Source organism: Podarcis vaucheri (genome assembly GCF_965113315.1).
Source record: "Podarcis vaucheri genome assembly, chromosome: 9".
Lineage (NCBI taxonomy): Eukaryota > Metazoa > Chordata > Lepidosauria > Squamata > Lacertidae > Podarcis > Podarcis vaucheri.
The window spans coordinates 30,192,793-30,213,908 of record NC_138767.1 but is presented as its reverse complement, the minus strand read 5'-3'; the positions used below and the strand labels follow the sequence as shown (position 1 = coordinate 30,213,908).

Here is a 21,116-nt window from a genome sequence, read left to right as displayed (position 1 = left end):
TAGTTACAGATTGTACTTTTTGATTTTATGGCCACTTGGTCTCATTTTACTCTCAGCGATAACACTTCATGTATCTGATGTAGCAGTCCACAATCAATCAGTTAAGTCTTTAAAAGACTAATTCCTCTGGTAGTTTTCAACTTTCTGTAGAAAGAAAACCTGTAACACTATTTTGAAAACACACCAGGCTAATTTAAAACTCCAATTGCTATAATGATTTTTTTAAGATATCCGGTTAGATCAAAATTGATATCGAAATCAAGATAATCCAATGTTAGTCAACCATAATGGCAAAACTCTTATATTTTCACCTTCTACGCTGAAGACTTGATTTGCCTTTCTTTTGCTTTACCCTTGCTCTATATTCACTCTTTTAATTTGCTAATAGTTTTCCAGCTAAAATAGAATCTGAGCCCAAAGGGACAGACCATCTTCAGTAATTAGAACAATAGGTGTAACAAATTCATACAAAAAAAGAGCAAAACAATGTTACCCTGAGAATGGCATCCACATTTTATAACTATAAAGGAAAAAATCAGTTATTTTGTGACTTTCATATGAAATAATTTCCCCAAAATGTAATTACTTTAGCCAATTAATTGAGCCATGTATAGTAGCTTCACTTCTTGAACATGACCTTGCTAAAGCAATACATGATAATTTCAGAATACACCTTCTCACTGTGCTGTCTCATATTACACTTAGTGTTGCCTCACTTGGTCATTTGCTTTACTGAGAGTTTTAAACGATACAATTATTAATTTAGTTTGGCAATTTTGTTTGCTTAGTATGTTTATACATGTTCACTTTCACAATGGTGGATGGCTGATGCAAATAAATTATCCATCAATTAATCTGTGAGGTAGAAAGCCTAATTTTTATAAGATGTGCATGCAATAATATTAAAGTTTGCAATAGTTCACCATGACTTGGATCCAGACATACACTTTCATCTCATTGAAATCAATGGGACAAGTGAGTCATCACTAACTTACCGTATTTTTTGCACCATAACACTCACTTTTTTCTTCCTAGAAAGTAAGGGGAAATGTCTGTGCGTGTTATGGAGCGAATGCCTGCGGGTGGCGGGGGGGGGGATCTGCTGCAGTCGTGAGCAGAGGATCCATGGTTCCCCTTCCTTCCCTCCTCCATTGTTACAAAGCATGGATCCACATGGATCCTCAGGATTTTTGCATTGGGCTACTCCAAACTCACTGTCAGATCACATGTGTGTGGCCACAGCATGAACCACAAAAATCATATATCCACTATTTCGTTTAGAATATTTTTTTTCTTGTTTTCCTCCTCTAAAAACTACGTGCGTGTTATGGTCTGGTGCGTGTTATAAAGCGAAAAATACAGTAAATTCCATGGATCTCAGTGGGGCTAAAATGTGACTAACTTAGTATGGATTCAACCCTTCTGATATGTAATTTATTTAATCATTTTCAATTTTTTCAAAATATATTTCTTTTCAGTTTCTAACTGCTTGCAGTTACACTAGTTTTGAAGCGTTGAAATCTTAGAACTAAATGTTTAGCCTCATTTGAGCTTCAGAAATAATAACACCTCTCATGATTATGACAAACACACTTTGGATCACTTAGAAGGTAACTTTATAGTTGTGTGGTGATTTTATCTTGTTATACAATATTAAGTGAAATGAGAAGCCAAGGTGAGACTTCTATGTTGATCTTTACTAATGCGTACGATACCAATTACTATAACAATTCCTTCTAAAATATCAAGTCAAAATTATCTTATATCAGCAACCAAGGATTAACACAACTAATTCTAATATCATTTTTAAAATACAGTCAACAAAAACATGCTGGGGGTCCACAAGTTAACCACCCCTCACTAATGCTCCCCTTTAGTGTTGGGTGCTTATCCCCAATTAAAATTGTGCATTAATATTTGCAGGGTGCTTGAGGATGCACAGTGGTCCTTTGCATGAAGAGTTTTGGACCCAATTTTGTATACACTACATTTTCCAAAATATTTTTCAAAATATTCCTACATAAACTGTAAACACTTACTCATCATTTTGAAGGCCAACGTATCTTGGACTTGGAACAAGCATAACCCTCACATTTTCCAGTTTTCCTTTCACAATGTGCATAAATTGATCAAGGTGACTTGAAGGTGGTTTTGTGGTATATGTTAAGAAAGCATCATCAAAGTTAATGCAGATGGTTTGAGGCTGATAATGATTCCCAAAGGCTAAACGACCCTTAAATGAGTAAGACAATTAAATGTTAGCTTTTAATTCATCGTCATAAAAGTCATCCTTCTCAATTATTTCTTTATTATTGGTATTCTCTCCAGTTAGGACTATAATCAGTCCTGAGCAGCCCATTAGTGTTGCAAACTTATAACCAGAATAATTGGGATTTATTTCTTAATGAAAGGTTATTACACTTGAAAACAGCAAGGTTTTTGTACTAAAAACACAACATTTAGAACAAGAAGATTAGACTCAAGGACACAACAAGCATGATTTTAAATCCAGGTCAATCAATGAATGGCATTTACAATTTGCATATTTGTTTGAGAATAAAATACATCTCAGTTATGGGGCTGCCACTGCAAACAGGGCTATTCTCTTTGCAACATATTGATCCTAATTTCCACAAGGAAATCATAATTTCTCCAAGCCATCTAATAGCAATCCCTCACCAAACTCTTATAATGTCCTTCCAGAAACTAAGGTATAAAGAAATCAATTTCTGAAAGACTTATTCAGAACCCTAAGGAAGCCATGTGACAAACTTCTTATGCTGCCTAAATTAATTTTTTTATTATATAAAAGTAAAATATTATAAATTGCTACTAAAGTAGGTCTTCGAACTGCAGAGGAAAAAACCAGGTAATCTGTAAACACAACAGAATATTTCACTTACTGTGCTGACATTGACTTTGATCACAGGAATAAGAGATCTCCATGATGATGAAGGGTCGTGCGATTCACTTTTTACTTTAACACTGAGGATGGAAACATACTTAGATTTATATAATTAGCACATTCAAAAAAATATTTCACTGATGCCCCAAACATACATGGAAGTCAGACAAAAAAGGAAATGGAATCAAATTCCTGATACTCTAAAGCATATTGAAACTGACTACAGAAAACACAAGAGTTTTACTGAGTACATTAAAAAACCAAGTGCACACAACATACCAACCTATCAACTTATTTATTTATTTATTAATAATGGGGAGTCTCACAGCTTCACAAGATGTGATACAAGGAAGGGGTTTCTGCTGCTTCCATCTAGGCATTACGCAGTAACATTTCCTTTCTCCAATTTTTACTTAAGCAAAAATGACTTTATAGCAGTCATCTATTGCACGAAAGTGACTGATTTGGGTAATTCTCTTAGGCCATTAAACCCCTGGAAATGCTCTCTGCTGAAGTTAATTACAATTACTCTAAAGAGAAACACAAAACAGAACAGATGCAGGTAATTCCATCGACCTTTAAAAGTAACTGCAACTGCAATATGCAAGGCCATTACCAGCATTCTAAAACTCATTTTCTATTTTATGCCCCCATTTATTTACTTATAAAATTGTTGTCATCCTACACCTTCCATACCAATAGGACCCTCAGGGCAGCTAGCAATTGATAATAACAATAAAAGCACGAACAATTTAAAACACAAAAAGCTGCCAAAACAATACCGACAAAAAAGTAGCAAAGATCTGAGACAAAGAATAAAACAAAAAATTGAAACATAGCTGTCTAAACAAGAGTACCTTAATCTGATAACTAAATGTACCCAAGATAGTATCTATCCAGTTCTCATGAAATAAATGATTTCACAGACTGGGCACCACTGTCACTTATTCCCACATTAAATGGGACAGTGGACACACACGAACGCATAAACACAGTGTCCCTTCCACAGGTAGAGAGTTAGGTAAAGGTAAAGGGACACCTGACCATTAGATCCAGTCGTGGCTGACTCTGGGGTTGCGGCACTCATCTCGCTTTATTGGCCGAGGGAGCCGGCGTACAGCTTCCGGGTCATGTGGCCAGCATGACTAAGCCGCTTCTGGGGAACCAGAGCAGCGCATGGAAACGCCGTTTACCTTCCCGCTGAAGCAGTACCTATTTATCTACTTGCACTTTGATGTGCTTTCGAACTACTTGGTTGGCAGGAGCAGGGACCGAGCAACAGGAGCTCACCCCGTCACGGGGATTCGAACCGCCGACCTTCTGATCGGCAAGTCCTAGGCTCTGTGGTTTAACCCACAGCGCCACCCGCGTCAGAGAGTTAGATCATGTCAAAACAAAACAAAAACTTTTTTTATTAAAAAAGGGAATAATAAAGTTAACAAATACTGCTACTCTTACTTCAATAGTGGCACCGTTCAGTTCTGACAGAGGTGTATATAGTAAAAGTGCATGTCCCAACTATGTTGAACAAGCAATGCTCTGTGCCATATTCCACATTCCAGAGGATTAGATTTTCCAATATCAAACTATCACCTAAAAGCCTGAAGAGTTTATGTGGCTGAGTGGCCTTAAAAAATAGAGCAGTTTATGTTCAAACATACTCTTTAAAGTAAGAAGAAGGTGCTACTTTATGGTCTTCAAGGAAGAGGCTAGTAAATCAACTGAACAAAAACGCAAAATGAAATAACTCAATCTGACACAACATTCAAATAGATAGTCAAGTGAATAAATAGCTGTACCTTTCCAGATTTGTGTGTGTTCGTTCTCTCCCATTTTCTCGTGCTTTCTCTTCCTCTTTCTTGGGAGGAATTATGGTTGGATCCAAACCAAATAATTCCTGAAGTTGCCCATAAAGGTCAGAACGGTTATACACATGAAATTCAAAATCATTGACCATGATATACAATCTTGTTTCTGCCTTTGGGTCTGTAAAGTGCAACAAAACAGGGGGGCTTTTCATGAGACAGCCTCAGAAAACGAACACACTTGTTTTGTAAAAACAGTAGTACACACACAAAAATATGTATACTAACAAATTTATAGAGTAATGAAGTAACAGAGGTATACAAATGCCCAAAGCTTTAAAAGTGAACTTTTGGGAGAATTATAAGCCAGTATGAATGACTAACAAACTGAAGTTGAGGCCTGTAAATAACTACTCACCGTTTCACCTGTGGCTTCCCCCTATTACATCCTAGCACTAAAGTAAGGAAGAATTACATAGATTGTCTTAGGCCTACATGGGCAGGTAGGCTACTTTTAAAATAAATGGTTTAATTACCGTATTTTTCGTCCCATAGGACACTCCGTCCAATAGGACGCCCCTAATTTTTTGGGGGGGAAATAAAGGAAAAAATGTTCCCTTTATTTCCCCCCCCAAAACCAGGTCGGGGAACAGCGGGATGGTGGCGCTGCGCCTCCCCGCTGTCCCCCGAGCTTGTGGGGCTGGCCGATGTCTGCCTGGCGCGCGGGGCGCTCTGCTTCAGGGCACCCCGCGCGCCGGGGGGCAGGCTGCTATCCGCAGTGTGGGGAGCCCCGCGCGAACTCCCGCGGGCTCCCCGGGCTTGCTGATAGCTTCCTGAAGCCTGGAGAGCGAGAGGGGTTGGTGCGCACGGACCCCTCTCGCTCTCCAAGCTTCAGCGAAAACCTATATTCGCCCCATAGGACGCACACAGATTTCCCCTTCATTTTTGGAGGGGGAAAACTGCGTCCTATAGGGCGAAAAATACGGTATATAAAAACCCACACTGTGACAGTGACTGGAAATCTCCTTAGCAATAGACAGAAAAAGCTGAAGTGTATTACAAATAGCTAAGGAAGCAACGAAGAACCTGGTGAGATCTTAAAGATTTACTGCATAATAACTTTTTGTTCTCGTATCCTCATTCAGCCTGTTTCTACAGTCATGTTTACTCATTATATGTATAGCTTATACTGCCGCCCAATAGCACTGGGTTACCATATACGACAAAAGGCAAGCTTTGTGTTTAAGTCCCAGCCTAGTAGCCACAGCAAGTGAGTGCATGAAATTCCATTCAGGCAATTGAGCTGACAAAGCAGGCTACCAGAGGACGCAAGTCTAATGCTTCACACTCAACACAGAAATGCGTAAGAGTTTTGTCCCTTCTCTGCCAGTCTGTAACAAGGTAGAAACTCCCCCCCCCCCCCCGCTGATGGGTCATGACTGCACCATTTTGTGGTTCTGCTTCTTTTCCTCTTCTTTTTAGATGTAGCTGCCATTATGCCACACCCTCACTGCCATGGTCTCACAGTAGCCATTTGTTTTATGCCACACCCCCAGAGCACCCATTTCATAACCAGCACCCACAACACTTTCTCAGAATTCCAAATGTGCCAACTGGTCCCAAAAAATTGGCAACCCCTGGCTGACAAAGAAACCGTTTAAAACTGCCAAATAACTCAATTCACGTCATAAATTCAAAAGACAACATTCAAAACTATAAATGATCATATGAATCTGAATACCACTTGCTGGGATACACAAGCAGAAGATTTCTACTGTCCTGGTGTCAAGACAGACATCTGGGTGGGCAGTATAAAAACAGAATGTTGGACTACATAGCTTTTGGTCTGATGCAAGAGGGTTCTTCAGATGTTCTTCTATATAATAATGAAGCACATTAATGATATATCACATCTACATTTTCAAAAGCTATGACCTAGTTAAAACAATGTGGTTATAATTAACTAGTTTTTCTTTCTTTCTTTAAGACAGCCCTATTACTTATTTACTCAAGAGACATGAACTCCTTTGATAATCCAGTAAACTGGGTCTATTAAAGTAGATTATTATCTTGCCAACCACTTCTTTCTGCACTTACCTACAGAGACAAAAGTGAAAACCTACTTCTAGCTCACAATGGCCCGTATAGATAGCAAAATACTAATTACTAATTTTGAATGCTTTCTTTACATTTCAATGCAATGCAGCAAAGTTATTGCCACAAGCAATAAAGGACAGTGCTATCATTTAAATTTTTTAGTATGTTTTCAACTTCAAAGCTGCGGTATAGGAAATAAACAAATCCAATTAGTCATTAAAAGTTTGTGAAATAAATTAAAGGTCTGTATCTTTTCTGATTTCAGATTAGAGATTCACATGCAGCTGTCATTTAAAAGATAAAATGCTTTAAGTATTTTTTAAAAGACATTAAGAGGCTACAGAGCGTACAGGTTGTTTTTACTATCAGTAAGTTTTCTTTAATTTGTTGTAATTATGCTACAGTTCTGGAGGAGCTGGGATCTGGCACAGTTTGTGATTAGGCTACTAGCTTTGACAGCTTTAGGAGTGAGTAAGATAAATTCATTAAGGATAAGTCTATCAATGCCTATATAGCTATTTGAAGACCTGTGAAACCCCTGCTTCCAAGTACACTATACCTCTGAATACCAGATGCTAGAAACAAAGGGGGGGGGGGGAGCAGCTGCTTTCATGACCTATTTGAAAGGTTCCCAGAGGTATTCAACTAGCTACTTTTAGAAAGGTAAATCAGATGGAACTTTGGCCCAACCAGCAAATCTCCTCTTACGTTATTCTACTTTCTTTTTAATTTGAGACATGACTGGTGCATTTGCCTGCTTAAAACCTCTTAAATAACCATGCTGCAATCCTTACAAGTTAGGATACCTCAAATGAACTGAAACTCATGTAACCATAGAGATGCAGGTAGAATTTTATTAACGTATGAGCCACAGGGGAATAATTAAAATGCAAGACCAGAGAAGCACTAAAAGAAAATATTAATTCAGCCCAGCTCCAGCATGGAAATACTGCCTCTGATAAGAGTAAGCTACTAAATTAAGAAGATATACACCATTTAACCTTTAAAAGCTATTTAATTTTTTGGGGTTGTTTTTTTTTTTTTTGCTTTACTGAATATTTATAAGAATAATTTGTTTTTGTAACATACAAACACTATTTATTCAACCCATGCAGAATTGCTCCTTCAACAGAAAATCCAGTAACATGTCTCTTTTTTGGGTGAAAACTTACCATGTTGCTTCTGCTTTGGATTGTACATCTTCCACCAACGAAATATAATAAAGCCATCTTGGATTCTGAAAATATTTTTACACAATTAGAAATAATAAGTACTCTTGTTATATATAACGAATTTGAAATGAAATGAAATTTATTACAGTCCCAGACCAGCTTCAGTGAATTTAAAAACTATTTCAAACAATGCAAAAACTAACAAACTGCCATTTTGGTTTTTATAAATGTATTTATGGTTCCTCTTTCAGAACCTTAAAAAGCACCATAAACCACCTGACTCACTGTCACTCATCACTATCTGCCATTAATCCTCTATGCTCTAGCCCAAAGATGAAAGTGAATGTTACCAGCATAGGGAGCTCACTATCTTAAACAAGAGAAAGATAGAGACCATTTAAGAAGTTCTCATATTTTTACAGAAATGGCTAACTTTACCCTGTGTTCATGCTTTTTCTACCACTACTGATGTCAAAATGGAATGCATCATCCAAAGCATATTAGAGCCTAGCATTATATGAGGATGAAGAAACATTTTAAAACAACCACTATTTTGAAACAAATGGTAAGCAAGGTTAAGTACCTAATAGACATATCTTCTGTAATGTAATATATTTCACGAACCATGACTTTTCCAGACAGGACAGAGAATGAGAAGGAACCTATATTAAAAGTAAGATTTCTGGTAAGTCACATCATCAACATTATTAGCACAAATTTTTGTTACTTTAGCTAGATGAAAAGTGCAATATTATACTCCATTGGCAAGGGGCTACATTTGCCAAATTCAAGATATACCATAGAACTTCTCAGATATGTCAGTGGAAGGGCAAAAATTAAAGCATGGGTAGGCAAACTAAGGCCTGGGGGCCGGATCCAGCCCAATAGCCTTCTAAATCCGGCCCACAGACGGTCTAGAATCAGCGTGTTTTTACATGAGTAGAATGTGTCCTTTTAATTAAAATGCATCTCTGGGTTATTTGTGAGGCATAGAAATTCGTTCATCCCCCCCCAAAAAAAAAATAAAGTCTGGCCCCCCACAAGGTCTGAGGGACAGTGGACCAGCCCCCTGCTGAAAAAGTTTGCTGATCCCTGAATTAAAACATCGCAGCAGGAATGGCTGGTGAGAAGCACATATCAAATAACACTTCAATTCACAGCCTTGTCCCCATCAAAAGTGCAATTTTATGCCAGCCGCAGACCTAGCTAAAGAAAATTCCCTGCCATTTACTTTAATGGGTGGGAAATAAAAATATAGAGAAGAGGTACGCTGTGTCAACTGCCCTAACCATGTCACCACAATCAAAAACACAGGATGATGTAACCTCTAACCCTATCACAGCACACCATCGTCGCTATACAAAACTAGGAAAATTGTCCGTGCTCTCTGCAGATGTACTGCTGTGGGAATTATATAGGTGCTGTACTGTGTGGCCTCTATCCTTCCCTTTGCATACTATGCTTGTGAGGAGCATAAATGACTTGAATCCTTGCCTGTAGTAATGCCTGGCCTCCCATGGTAACAGTGATGCTGACTACATCACTGAAGCAGAAAAATTGGGTGTTATGGCCAGCGGCGTAGCGTGGGTTGTCAGCACCCGGGGCAAGGCAAGTAATTTGCGCCCCCTAACCCGGGGCAAGGCAAGTAATTTGCGCCCCCTAACCTGCCGCCGCTGCCATCTTCTTTTTGCTGCTGCCTGGTCTGGTCTGGTGTGGTTCTCTCCCGCGCTCAGCACTGCGCTGGGCGGCCGCTGCACTGTCCCTCCCCCAGATAGTCCCTCGCTCTCTCTCCGCACCGCACGCCTGGCACCCCCCCCAGTGGGCGGCGACCCAGCGGCTCGGATCGGATTCGCACAGCCAGCACTGCAGTGAGAGTGAGTGAGCCAGGTAGGAGCAGAGAGCTGCAAGTGCGAGCGCGCCCCCAGATGTTGCGCCCGGTGCGGCCGCCCCCCCCCTGCACCCCCCACGCTACGCCTCTGGTTATGGCATCATGGTGTATTGTGATGCAGGAAGTGTGTCGGTGCATATCCTTGCAGTCATTAGTTCACTGGCTTCCTCCATGTCTTCTGCGTTTTGGCCACATGTAAGCATAATTGCCAATGCAGTTTCTAACTGGTTGCCACTTACAGGCTTTCATATGTAATTTTTATATTTCCTAGTTGTGTGCTTTCTCTTCTCCTCCTATATGGACACATATAGGATACTGTGGTCATGCTGCCATTGTAGTAGCCACAGATCTCTCACCTAAAGTAATTTGGGTATAGGATTGCACTGCCTATCACACGGATGTCAGTGGGACAGCTAAGCATGTACTTACATCTCTCTCTTACTGAAAGCTACAAAACTTAAAGACATCTAACGTTGGCTAGATGGTGCATTCTATTATTAACACAATATTTCAGTATGTATTCAATAGTATATATTTCCAAGAACACTTACCAATATGGATGTAGCCATTTTTATGTAATCTATTAAGAACCAATGTCAAAATAAGGCCAATGTTCCGGGAATTGTAATAGGTTAGATAAATTATCCAGCCACAGGACAAAATTGTAGCTGCAAAAGAAATGATCATACGTTCCAAAAAAGTGCAAATGCATTATTATGAAAGATAAAAGAACAATTGTATTGAAAAACACACACACAAACCCAGCTGTAGCATTTGAATCTCTTCATTATGGGCCAGAGAGGGCTAAACTGCTGTATGGGAGCCCTGGACACCTCTGCTTTGGGTCCATTTATCACACAATATTAAACCATTTTTTAGCACTGCAAGTATGAACCTTGGCTTCTTATTGTTCCCACTTCTCCTTAGCAAAGTTAGAGGGAGAGTGGAAACATTTACAATGGAACCTTGAGTTGCGGACGTAATCCATTGCAGAAGCACATCCGCAACTCGAAGCGTTCGCATCCAGAAGCACCGCGTCAACACATGTGCGCAGCGCAATATAGCACTTCTACACATGCACGAGCGGCGAAACCCAGAAATAACCATTCCGGTACTTCCTTGTTGCTGTGGGGCGCAACTTGAAAAGACGTAACCTGAAATGGACGCAACTTACCAGAGTTTGTTATGTCCAAGCCAGAAACTGTGGTTAGTGTGAAATATGGCTTACTCAAACAAACCACAATAATTAATAACAGTCCGAAGTTGGCTTGTTTTAATATAGCATATTTAACACTAATATAATTTGTCCAGATTCAGACACAATGACAAACACAGTTCAAACTGGAAGCAAATGCCTTCTATCTCCTCATATTATACCGGAAGTGAGGGGACGCGTACTTCTGCACATAACACTAAACTATGGTGCACTGTTACATGTGAACAGTCATTATTTGGCCTTAGTCAAACCACTATTGCTCAACCCCTCTTTCCTATATATAAAATGGAACAGCAGTGGGGTTGAATACAATAAAACAGTAAAGCACTTTGCAAATAAGAAGTGATGTATAATTATTGTAATAATGATAATAATAATAGTAGCAGTTACAACGATACCAGCTTTGTCTCAGATATTGTTGCAGCATTGTATTCCAAATCACAAACTGCTCCTCTGACGCACTGACAATGCTGCAAATTATGCATGTTGGCTCTCAGCCAATGAGTTGTGTATGCAAAGGGACAGAACTTCTTAGGCAAATAAGCTCTACTGATTTAGCCTCAGCAGTCCCCACAAAAACGGCAAACTGGGAAGAGACCACTGTTCAGTAGTTTAAAAAGCAATGTTTTGCTCCAACTTTTCCAATTAACCAGTATAGCATGTTTGTTTTGGATGTATGTATTTAAGATGGGATATTTCACAGCATTCAAAATACATGAAATATTCAACAAGACAACTGTTACATACCAACAAGAAGCCAAACAACATTGGAGTCATGTTCAGTAAGGAAATTTTCCAACTGGGTGATACTGGGAACAATGTTACTTTCGTTTCTTGTATCCATTGCTAGAATGTTGCAATAGGGTCGAGATGACTGAAGAGAGAAAAAATAATTACTTTTCAAAGTTATGAAGTAGCTTCATTCCTTATTACAAAGCATCTGCACATGTTTTACTCTGGATATATCTAATGAGTTTCAAACAGTTTTAAACTTTATAAGCTCTCTGATCCTATGATTGCCCACTCTATAGCAAGTCCCACTGTGTTCAATTATTCCCATATAAGTGTGCACAGAATTGTGGCAGTAAGCACATGTTAAAATCATGATAGAATTAGCAAGTTCTATGACATTGTCAAGAAAGAAGAGGAAGGTAATGTTTTCAAGATCTGAAGTGCTTGCACTGTTATCACTTGCAAGAGTTCTTTGGTCAAGTTCTCTGCGTGACACAGTTCATTGGCTTGGAATTTTGTTGCCTTTCCCATGCTAAAAAGACTTCCTTTCTCAGTGATGTTTACATACTTTTTTTCTCCTGAAGATAATATTTTATGTCCTAACAACCAATGTTTCTCAAAAGCACCTTTAAACACATTCTACACTGAGACGGCATTCTAAACCTTTTATACAATCTTTTGACCTCATTACAATAATTAGGTGTGATTAGCAGGAAGTAGTACAGTTAAACCCATTTTGTACATAGAGCTGGAATCCCAGCCAATGTTAGCTCTAGCATATTTTTGCTTTAGCTCAACTTCACAGTAATGTAAACAAAAACATTAGCTAAGCTTTTTTTCTACTGTTCTATTTGGACTCCTGTTTGTATCACAAAGTGCAGTATTTCTTGCAATTAAAGGGCAAGAATACCTTTCATTTTTCCACTTGTTCTGACATATTTCTGAGAGCACAAAGTCACAAATAGCCTACCAAATCCTTTCCTTTAATAGCAAACAATACATGCAGGCAAGTCTCAAGGAAAAAGTGTTCTTCTGACCAAGGAACAACTTCAAAATAAGTTACCAAAAGTAGCCTTATTTGTCTGCTGCAAGAACCTGATGCACCTTAAAGACTAACAGATATGTTGTGGTATAATTTTTTCATAAAATTTCACTTCATAAAATTCACTGGATTTTAGTTGGCCCTACGTATTTGTCTCTCAAGTCTGCTCGAAGCTGGATCAGGAGTGTGGTCTGTGGGAGTGGTGTTGGGAACTTTAAATCTTTGTTCCCAGAACTGTTTCATTCAGCATCAGAACCCAACTCCCTTGCATTTGCTTTTCATAATAGGAAGAAAGCTCAAAAAAGCTTGTGTGCCAGATTACTGACTTTGGAAAATGTAAAGCAAAGTTTAGGGTTCTGTGGGGCACTTTCTGAAAGGGAACCTTTTGAACAATGGTAAGCTTCCAAGCATACACAACCACTATATTCATTGCTATGGTTTTCAGTCTTTTGCAGTTGGGCTTATTGGGTGGGATTCAATCACAGAAGAGCAAATTCAGGTTGCATGATTATAAATGATTGGGAGATATTGTGCAACAAACCAGCTTCTTCAAAAGACTGGACTTTTTGTGATAAGGACTTTTTGTGATGGAAAAATACACTGGAAAGTGTGTGGTAACACTTCCTTTGACCCACCATCATCCACCCTCTGCACAAACAAATAATAATGCATTAATTAAATAACCAATGTCTAAGCTCAATAAACAGGTCATTGCTATAAGACTATTAGGGGGAAAGCTCTCTAACTGTGGAAAAGGTTGAGAAAATAGACTCAGTAGTGATGTAGACTGAAGACAGCCACTGAAGGAAATGTTTTTAAAATTCTAGCATCTATGTGATTTATGTGTTTAGATGATAAGACAGACCCAGTTCTTTAAAATGCTATGAAGCTCTAAGTGTACTCAAATATATTTTCAGTCTTTTTATGCTAAATACCAACTATAGTTAAGTTTTCTGTGTTTGCAGTCTGTTCTTTGAGCACTTCCCCAAGTTTATTAATGTTATTCTCTCACAAAACTCAATGGTATTCTAACAACACTTCATACTACTTGGCATTTACATGTTTTTGTTTGCTTCCTTTTTCCATCATGAAAAATATAAACAGAAAGAAGAACTCTGTTTGTTTAGCTGTGGAAGGGTCAGTAGAGGAAGCAGCGTTAGTTATCTTGGCAAAGGTATTGCCTCAAAAGGCCAAGTTGTAGGACATTTTAGAACAGAAAAATATTTACTGCCACATTAGATAGCAATGTAATTCAAAATACTTTTCTTACCAGCTGCAGTCGTAATATTAGAACTGAAAAAACAGAACTTGTTGTAATTTCAAATGATATCTGGAGGTTGGTAAATGGATTCTCTTAGGTGTTGTACCCACAGCTATGTAATGTAATGTTAAACGGGACTATACTGTACTGGAAGATGAGTAAGGCAAAAATCACATTCATCATCACCGCAGCACCTGCAAGTCCACAAAAAAGCTCATACCATCAGTTCCAGAACAGACATCCACTGACCAGCTTTTTCATTATCCTATCTTTTCTATCTTTCCCCCCGCTAGACACACAAAATTGCAAAAGGCCTTGAGAGCCTTGGTAAAAATTAATACCAATAAATTAAGTGAAGACTCCCCTCCATAATCCACAAACTTACCATTTTAATATTTTGCTCAAGGGAACGTGTTTTTTAAAGGGGGCACTCATCACAGTAACCATCATAAAGACAAGAACACAATATTAGAGTTCCCCAACCACACCAAAGACAAACAGACAGATGCTTCTTCTCTCAAACAGGAGATAAAGAGATCAAAAGCAAGAACACTGACATCAAGATTCCAGAAAAGCCAAAAGACAGTTGTTTGACTGATCCCCAGAACTGATAGTCAACACTAAGAATTATGCATGCATGCAATTGCAAGAAAGCAGATTTATGATGTGCATTCAAGAAGCACCATTCTATGCATATTTGCTCATAACAAAGTTTCCACTTAGTTCAATAATACTTTGTTTTGTATAAACAATAAGATTGCAGCCTTGACGTGGGTTTGTTTCCTCTTAACCTTATTGAACCAGGAGAACTTGCGTATGTTGTGCCAAAGATTACAAGTGGATGGATAGCTGGTGACTTTATTAAACCAAAAGATACACTAGATAAGACAGGGGAGGCATCCATATCTCATCTGTTATATACTTTACACATATACTTTGTTGAAAACATTGAAAGAATTAAGAACTGTTGGCCTCACAAAAAAAAACTTATTGGTGCTGTGCTAAATAGCAAAAGGAAAAGGAAACCGCTGTTCATATTAACAGAAGCATAAGGTGAAAGAAGCCACTCTCACTAAGACTAGAGAACATTTGTTTGGTTCAATGATGCACTAGCTGCTGTACTTCTATCCTGGAAAAGTTATGAAACTAACTGACAATTCCTCACACAAAGATCCATCACAAACAAAAGACATTCTGTTTCTTAAACTTCTTCATCTGCCCCAAATACGCTGCTTACATACATACACATAGTTAAAAGCTAACAAATGTACAGTGCAATCCCATGCATGTCTCTTTGAAAGTAAACTCCATCAAAATCAAAAGGGAATTACAGTGGTGCCTCGCAAGACGAAAAGAATCCGTTCCGCGATTCTTGTCGTCTAGCGATTTTTTCGTCTTGCGAAGCAAGCCCATTGACTAGCGCTACAGCGGTCTAGCGGCTTTCCCTGATCAGCTGTTAAGCGGGTTTTTCAGCGGAACAGCTGATAGGCGGCTTAGGAAAAGGGGGGGAGCGAAAAAAACCCGCGGGGACTCGCAAGATTTTTTCGTCTTGCAAAGCAACCCCATAGGCAAATTCGTTTTGCGAAGCGCCTGCAAAACGGAAAACCCTTTCACGGGTACAGGAATGTAGGTTTTGGTGTCTTCGGGTGTCTTCCCGTGTAAGAGTCGGGGTGTCTGGGCGACGTTTCGACGAGGTCTCACTCGTCATCTTCAGGCTGGTGCTTTCGGCTTCTTGTTACTGGAACAGAGCAGAATCTGGTGTTTGAGTTCCTATAAATACTGTTGAGGGGTGTGGTGTATAGCCTCCAACGTTCTGGGCAGAGAGGAAGTTCCTAGATTATATATATATAATAAATTGTCCAGTGGCACCTTAGAGACCAACGAAGTTTGTTCTTGTAGTTGTTAACAGTCGTCAACAGGTTTACCACACCTATCAGCCAATCATCCATTCCCACCACCCTTCTGAGTAATACCCCTCCCCACCCTCTCACTGTATATAAGGGTCTAGCGGTTTTTTCGTCTTGCGAAGCAACCCTATTAGCGGCTTAGCGTCTATTAAAGGCTTAGCGGCTAAAAGGCTATTAGCGGCTTAGAAAAAGGGGAGCGAAAAAAATCGCAAGACTCGCAAGACTTTTTCGTTTTGCGAAGCAAGCCCATAGGGAAATTCGTCTTGCGAAGCGCATCGAAAAACGGAAAACCCTTTCATCTAGCGGGTTTTTCGTCTTGCGAGGCATTCGTATTGCGGGGCACCACTGTATCTGACTTTTTGAAGACATTTGAAGACAGTCCAGTATAGGGACTTTTTTAATGCTTGATGTTTTGCTGTGTTTGATGTTTTTATTTTCTGAAAGCCACCCGGAGTGGCTGGGACAACCCAGTCAGATGGGCGGCATACGTATAAAATTTATTATTCTTATTATTCTTCTTATGTCTATGGGAAGGTGACAAGCAGGACCTGAGCATGACAGCACTCCCACCTCCCAGGGTTTACAACAACTGGTATTCAGAAGCATACTGCCTCCAACTGTGGAAGTAGGATTCTCTACTATAGTCGTAGCTGACAAGGAATTCCCTGAGGGTTTGAGACCCATCAGCCACACTCACAACTTAAGCCAGCCAGCTGAAACAGTGTAACATTATTAATTATAATAATAATTTTATTATTTATATCCCACCCATTTGGCTGTTTCTCTCCAGCCTCTGGGCAGCTTACAGCATATATAAAAACATAGTAAAACACCAAACATTAAAAACTTCCCGACACAAGACTGCCTTCAGATGTCTTCTAAAAGCTGTGTAGTTCTTTATCTCCTTGACATCTGAAGGGAGGGTGTTCTAGAAGGAGGTCACCACTACTGAGAAGGCCCTCTGCCTGGTTCCCTGTAACTTCACTTCTCGCAGTGAGGGAACCAGCACAAGACCCTTGGAGGACCTCAGTGTCCGGGCTGAGTGATGGGGATGGAGACACTCCTTCAGGTATTCTGGGCCAAGGCCATTTAGGGCTTTAAAGGTCAGTAGCAACACTCTGAATTGTGCTCAGAAACATACTGGGTTTCCCAGGGTGTGGCTGCTGTCACACATTTAGTATGAAACATGTACCCAATTTTAATAAAGAATTTCTTTCATGAAATCACTTTTACCTTCAATACAACTTTTTCTTTGATTGAGGGCCATGCAGCTACATTAAAACATCAGTGCATTTTGTGACACATGAGAATAAACATACAGTACTTTAAGTAAAGGGACGCGGGTGGCGCTGTGGGCTAAAGCCTCAGTGCCTAGGGCTTGCCGATCGAAAGGTCGGCGGTTCGAATCCCCGTGGCGGGGTGCGCTCCCGCTGCTCGGTCCCAGCGCCTGCCAACCTAGCAGTTCGAAAGCACCCCCGGGGGCAAGTAGATAAATAGGTACCGCTTACCAGCGGGAAGGTAAACGGCGTTCCGTGTGCGGCTCTGGCTCGCCAGAGCAGCGTTGTCACGCTGGCCACGTGACCCGGAAGTGTCTCCGGACAGCGCTGGCCCCCGGCCAATAGATGTGAGATGGGCGCACAAACCCCAGAGTCTGTCAAGACTGGCCCGTTCGGGCAGGGGTACCTTTACCTTTACCTTTACTTTAAGTAAAGTGTAGGTTGGTAACTAGAATACAGACAGACAACTAGGGGCACTAACTGAAGGCAGGAACGTTTAAACTATATAAACTAAGTTCATAGTAGGTTAAGCTGCATCTTGTATACACACCTGTACACAGAGTCAACAATTCTCAGATTATAAGCAATGTACTTTTACTTTTGTTTTACTGTAAGCACAACTTTGACCCTGAGAGTAACAACCCACAACTATTCCATACTTAAGGAGAGATATCAAACCTCATTTCAGAGCCAGTGTGCCTACATACTAGATACCTCCTTAATGTATGGTTTAAATTGCTCTGCTTTACAGTATTGACAATCGGGGTGCTTATCAGAGGGCTGGAAGAAGGGGGGTTATTTTAGACTTTAATCATCCAGGTTGGAACTGCTACCTTCTTTTTTTTTTACGGCTTCAGGTTATACGCGTTATATGTGCTGTTCTAAAGCTACAACCCTATTGAACAGGCCGTGATTTACTTCAGAGTCAACAGACGCAGAACTCCACTGCTGGGTGGCGCCGTTCTAAACACCCGCGACGGGGGAGTCTCAAACCCCCACGTGCAAGCAAACCCGCGAGAAGCGTCGCGTCTGAATGAAGAGCGCGCGGGGAGCTTGCGTGTAGCGTTCACGCGCACCGTTATTCGGGGCCACGTCCCTGCGAACCCGAAAGTGACGGGCCGGGTGCTTCGAGGCGGGCGAACAGGCGACGGAGGGGGGGCTGCACAGCCCAGCGAAAAGGCGAAGAGCCACCGGAGCCCCTTCGCCCGGCTGCTGACAGAAACGCCCGGCGACCCCGAGGCGCCGCCTCCGCCGGAGCCTCCCCGTTGCTCCAGGCAGAGCCTCGCCTGCCAGGGAAGGCCTGGCTGGAGCCCCTCCGTCGGTGCCCCTCTTCTCCTCCGTCCGGCCCACAGCTACCTGCTGTGCGGGGGGAGTCGGCCCGCGGCTCCAGGGCGCGGCAGCCCTTTCTCTGCACTTACCCCATGGTCCGGGTACCACCTACATCCAAAGCCCCCTGCTCGGCTCCTGCCCGAAGAACCCGGAAACCGGCGCCGCCTCCACCTCCGCCGCAAAACACCGGTGGGCTCCACCCAAGCCCTTCCCTCAGGGCCGATCCTGCCAATCATGGGGCGCAGGCGGTGCCCGCCGACCAATAGAAGCGGGCCGCAGCCGGAAGAAGGGGGTTGGCAAAAACGAGGCTGCTAGCCAATGAGGAACGCGGAAGACTCGAAGCGCGGGTGGGGGGGGCGGAGGCCCTGGCTGCGGAGCAAGGGAGCGAAGCGCGTATATAGATGTATATAAAAAGGGGAGACCTGCGCGCGCCGCTCGGCTTCGGGGTACGCTTGGAAATTTTCACGCTGAGCTTTTACGCCGCCGTCAGAAAGCGCCGTCCGCGCGGACGTCACTAGAGCACAAAGCAATTTGACTGGGGGTTGGGAGGAGGTTATTTGGGGCTGCCAAAGAAGCCTAATTAATAAGAAAAGCGAGGGGGAAGCAGTTTTTCAAGTTACCCAGAACTCTTAATCACTGCTTAGCATCCAGCCTGACAAAGAGAGCGGGATAACTCGAAAGCTCGCTCGCTATTTTGTAACATTTTGGTCGGTCCAAATATAGTGAAGATATTGTCTGGCTGTGGATGCAACAATTTAATCAACACGCTATGTAACAACCAATAAGGCTCTCACTAAACTCTTGTTTTAAGGAAGGAAAGGAAGTGCAGGCTGGGGAGACTCAAAACTGATTTTGCAGACGTAGGGCGGGAGGATGTGATCAACCCTTTTTCTACTGGCCATTTTCACCATCAAAACTGCTGCACCCCCACGTGCTACTATCTCACCTAGGGGAATCCAGACCCTCCAAGTGTCCCTATTTTCCCGGGACATCCGTGATTTTGAGAAGGCGTCCCAGTTTCTGATATGATCCTGGAATGTCCTGTTTTTCCCTAGGACGTCCCTATTTTTAGTGGAGAAATGTTGGAGGGTGTGGAGTTACCCAACCCTTGAGCCGTCTGAAGGCAATCCTACATAGGGAAGTTTTTTTAAAAAAAAATTGTTAATGTTTTAATATGTTTTTATATAAGTTGGAAGCTGCGCAGAGTGGCAGGGGCAACCCAATAAGATGTATGGGGTATAAATAGTAAAATTATTATTATGGAATGGAACACCCCTATTTCCATTGAATAAATGTTGGAGGGTATGGGAGTCTCCCTCTTTTCCTCTCACATGTGAAAGCAGGTTATTTTAATAAGTATTTAATAATGGTCCACAACACAGGGAAAGTGCTAATCACCCTCCTCCCCAAAAGCCACCGCCGGGGTCAACCACTGCAGGCTCCCAGGACGCTGCAGGTTCATTCAGTATTCTATTTGCCTCAAGACAACCTGTAACTTAGGCTGTGTACACACATAGCCTTTGAAACACACAGGAGTCATTTCTTCCACAATTCCCTTTTGTACATAGCAGTTTGCAATTGTACACACCTTATCGTGGCAGCTACTATCAGATGGGTGTGTTTTCAGATTAGTGCACACTGGTGTTATCCACTACTCTACCCTCAAGTACGGTTTCCACAGTGTGTGTGTGTGTGTGTGTGTGTGTGTGCGCTGTATTTTTTGAGAGAGACAGGTGCTGGAACAGCTGTGTTGATTTACAGATATACAGAGGATATATACTGTATACTGGTATACAGAGGCTGCTGTGTTGCTGTACTGCTTCCTATTTCATCCATAGACAAGTTAAACATAGCCCTGCAATGTCAATAGGCCTGCCACAAAAGGAGTTGACCTGAGAAAGCACTCTCTGCATATACATGTGGCCAGCAAGAACTTGAGAAGGGCATTCTGGGCACCAAAAGGATTGTAACTGTTCCAGTAGAATGCACTTTAGATGGACAAATAATATGGGACAAGGGACAGCATGGGGGTGACATCATGTGTACAGCACACCAGTGCATCTCGCACTGCAATGTACATTATCTCGCAGAATGTACATACGCTTAGTAGCAGTGGACTATAGTGCAGGGCTGCCATAAGACGGAGACAACCTAACCCATAATATGGAAATAATAACAATAGGCTGCATTTGCATTTTCAGCAGAACATGTATTTTACATGTTCTAAAACTAAGGAGAATGCCTGTTTTTTAAAACACAAAAGACCTGCAGTTAGCAAGAATCCTGTCTTTTTTCAGCCTCTCATTTGTGGGGTTTCACCTACCGCCCATGCCAATCACACGAAAATCCTAGATTCCCATGTTGTTTCCTATAGGTAGTTCTCGCTTATGCTAAGAGGGGAGGGGTGGCCATGAACTCCAAAGATAGGAATTGTATGGCTGTTTTAAAAGTACGCGCCAAAGAGCATAAATCTGTACAATAGGGG

At 41.3% G+C, this 21,116-nt stretch overlaps 1 protein-coding gene across 1 annotated transcript in view; it reads right to left on the bottom strand.

Annotated features, from left to right (window-relative positions):
• BLTP1 (bridge-like lipid transfer protein family member 1) overlaps positions 1–18,882 on the bottom strand; it is a 101,139-nt gene extending 82,257 nt beyond the window's left edge. The window contains 8 exon segments of the mRNA XM_082238478.1: positions 2,040–2,233; positions 2,904–2,985; positions 4,705–4,891; positions 7,980–8,044; positions 8,563–8,641; positions 10,419–10,535; positions 11,831–11,957; positions 18,721–18,882. Coding sequence (XP_082094604.1) covers positions 2,040–2,233; positions 2,904–2,985; positions 4,705–4,891; positions 7,980–8,044; positions 8,563–8,641; positions 10,419–10,535; positions 11,831–11,957; positions 18,721–18,867 — 998 coding nt within the window. The 5' untranslated portion in view covers positions 18,868–18,882.
• Between the last annotated feature and the right edge of the window lie 2,234 nt (positions 18,883–21,116).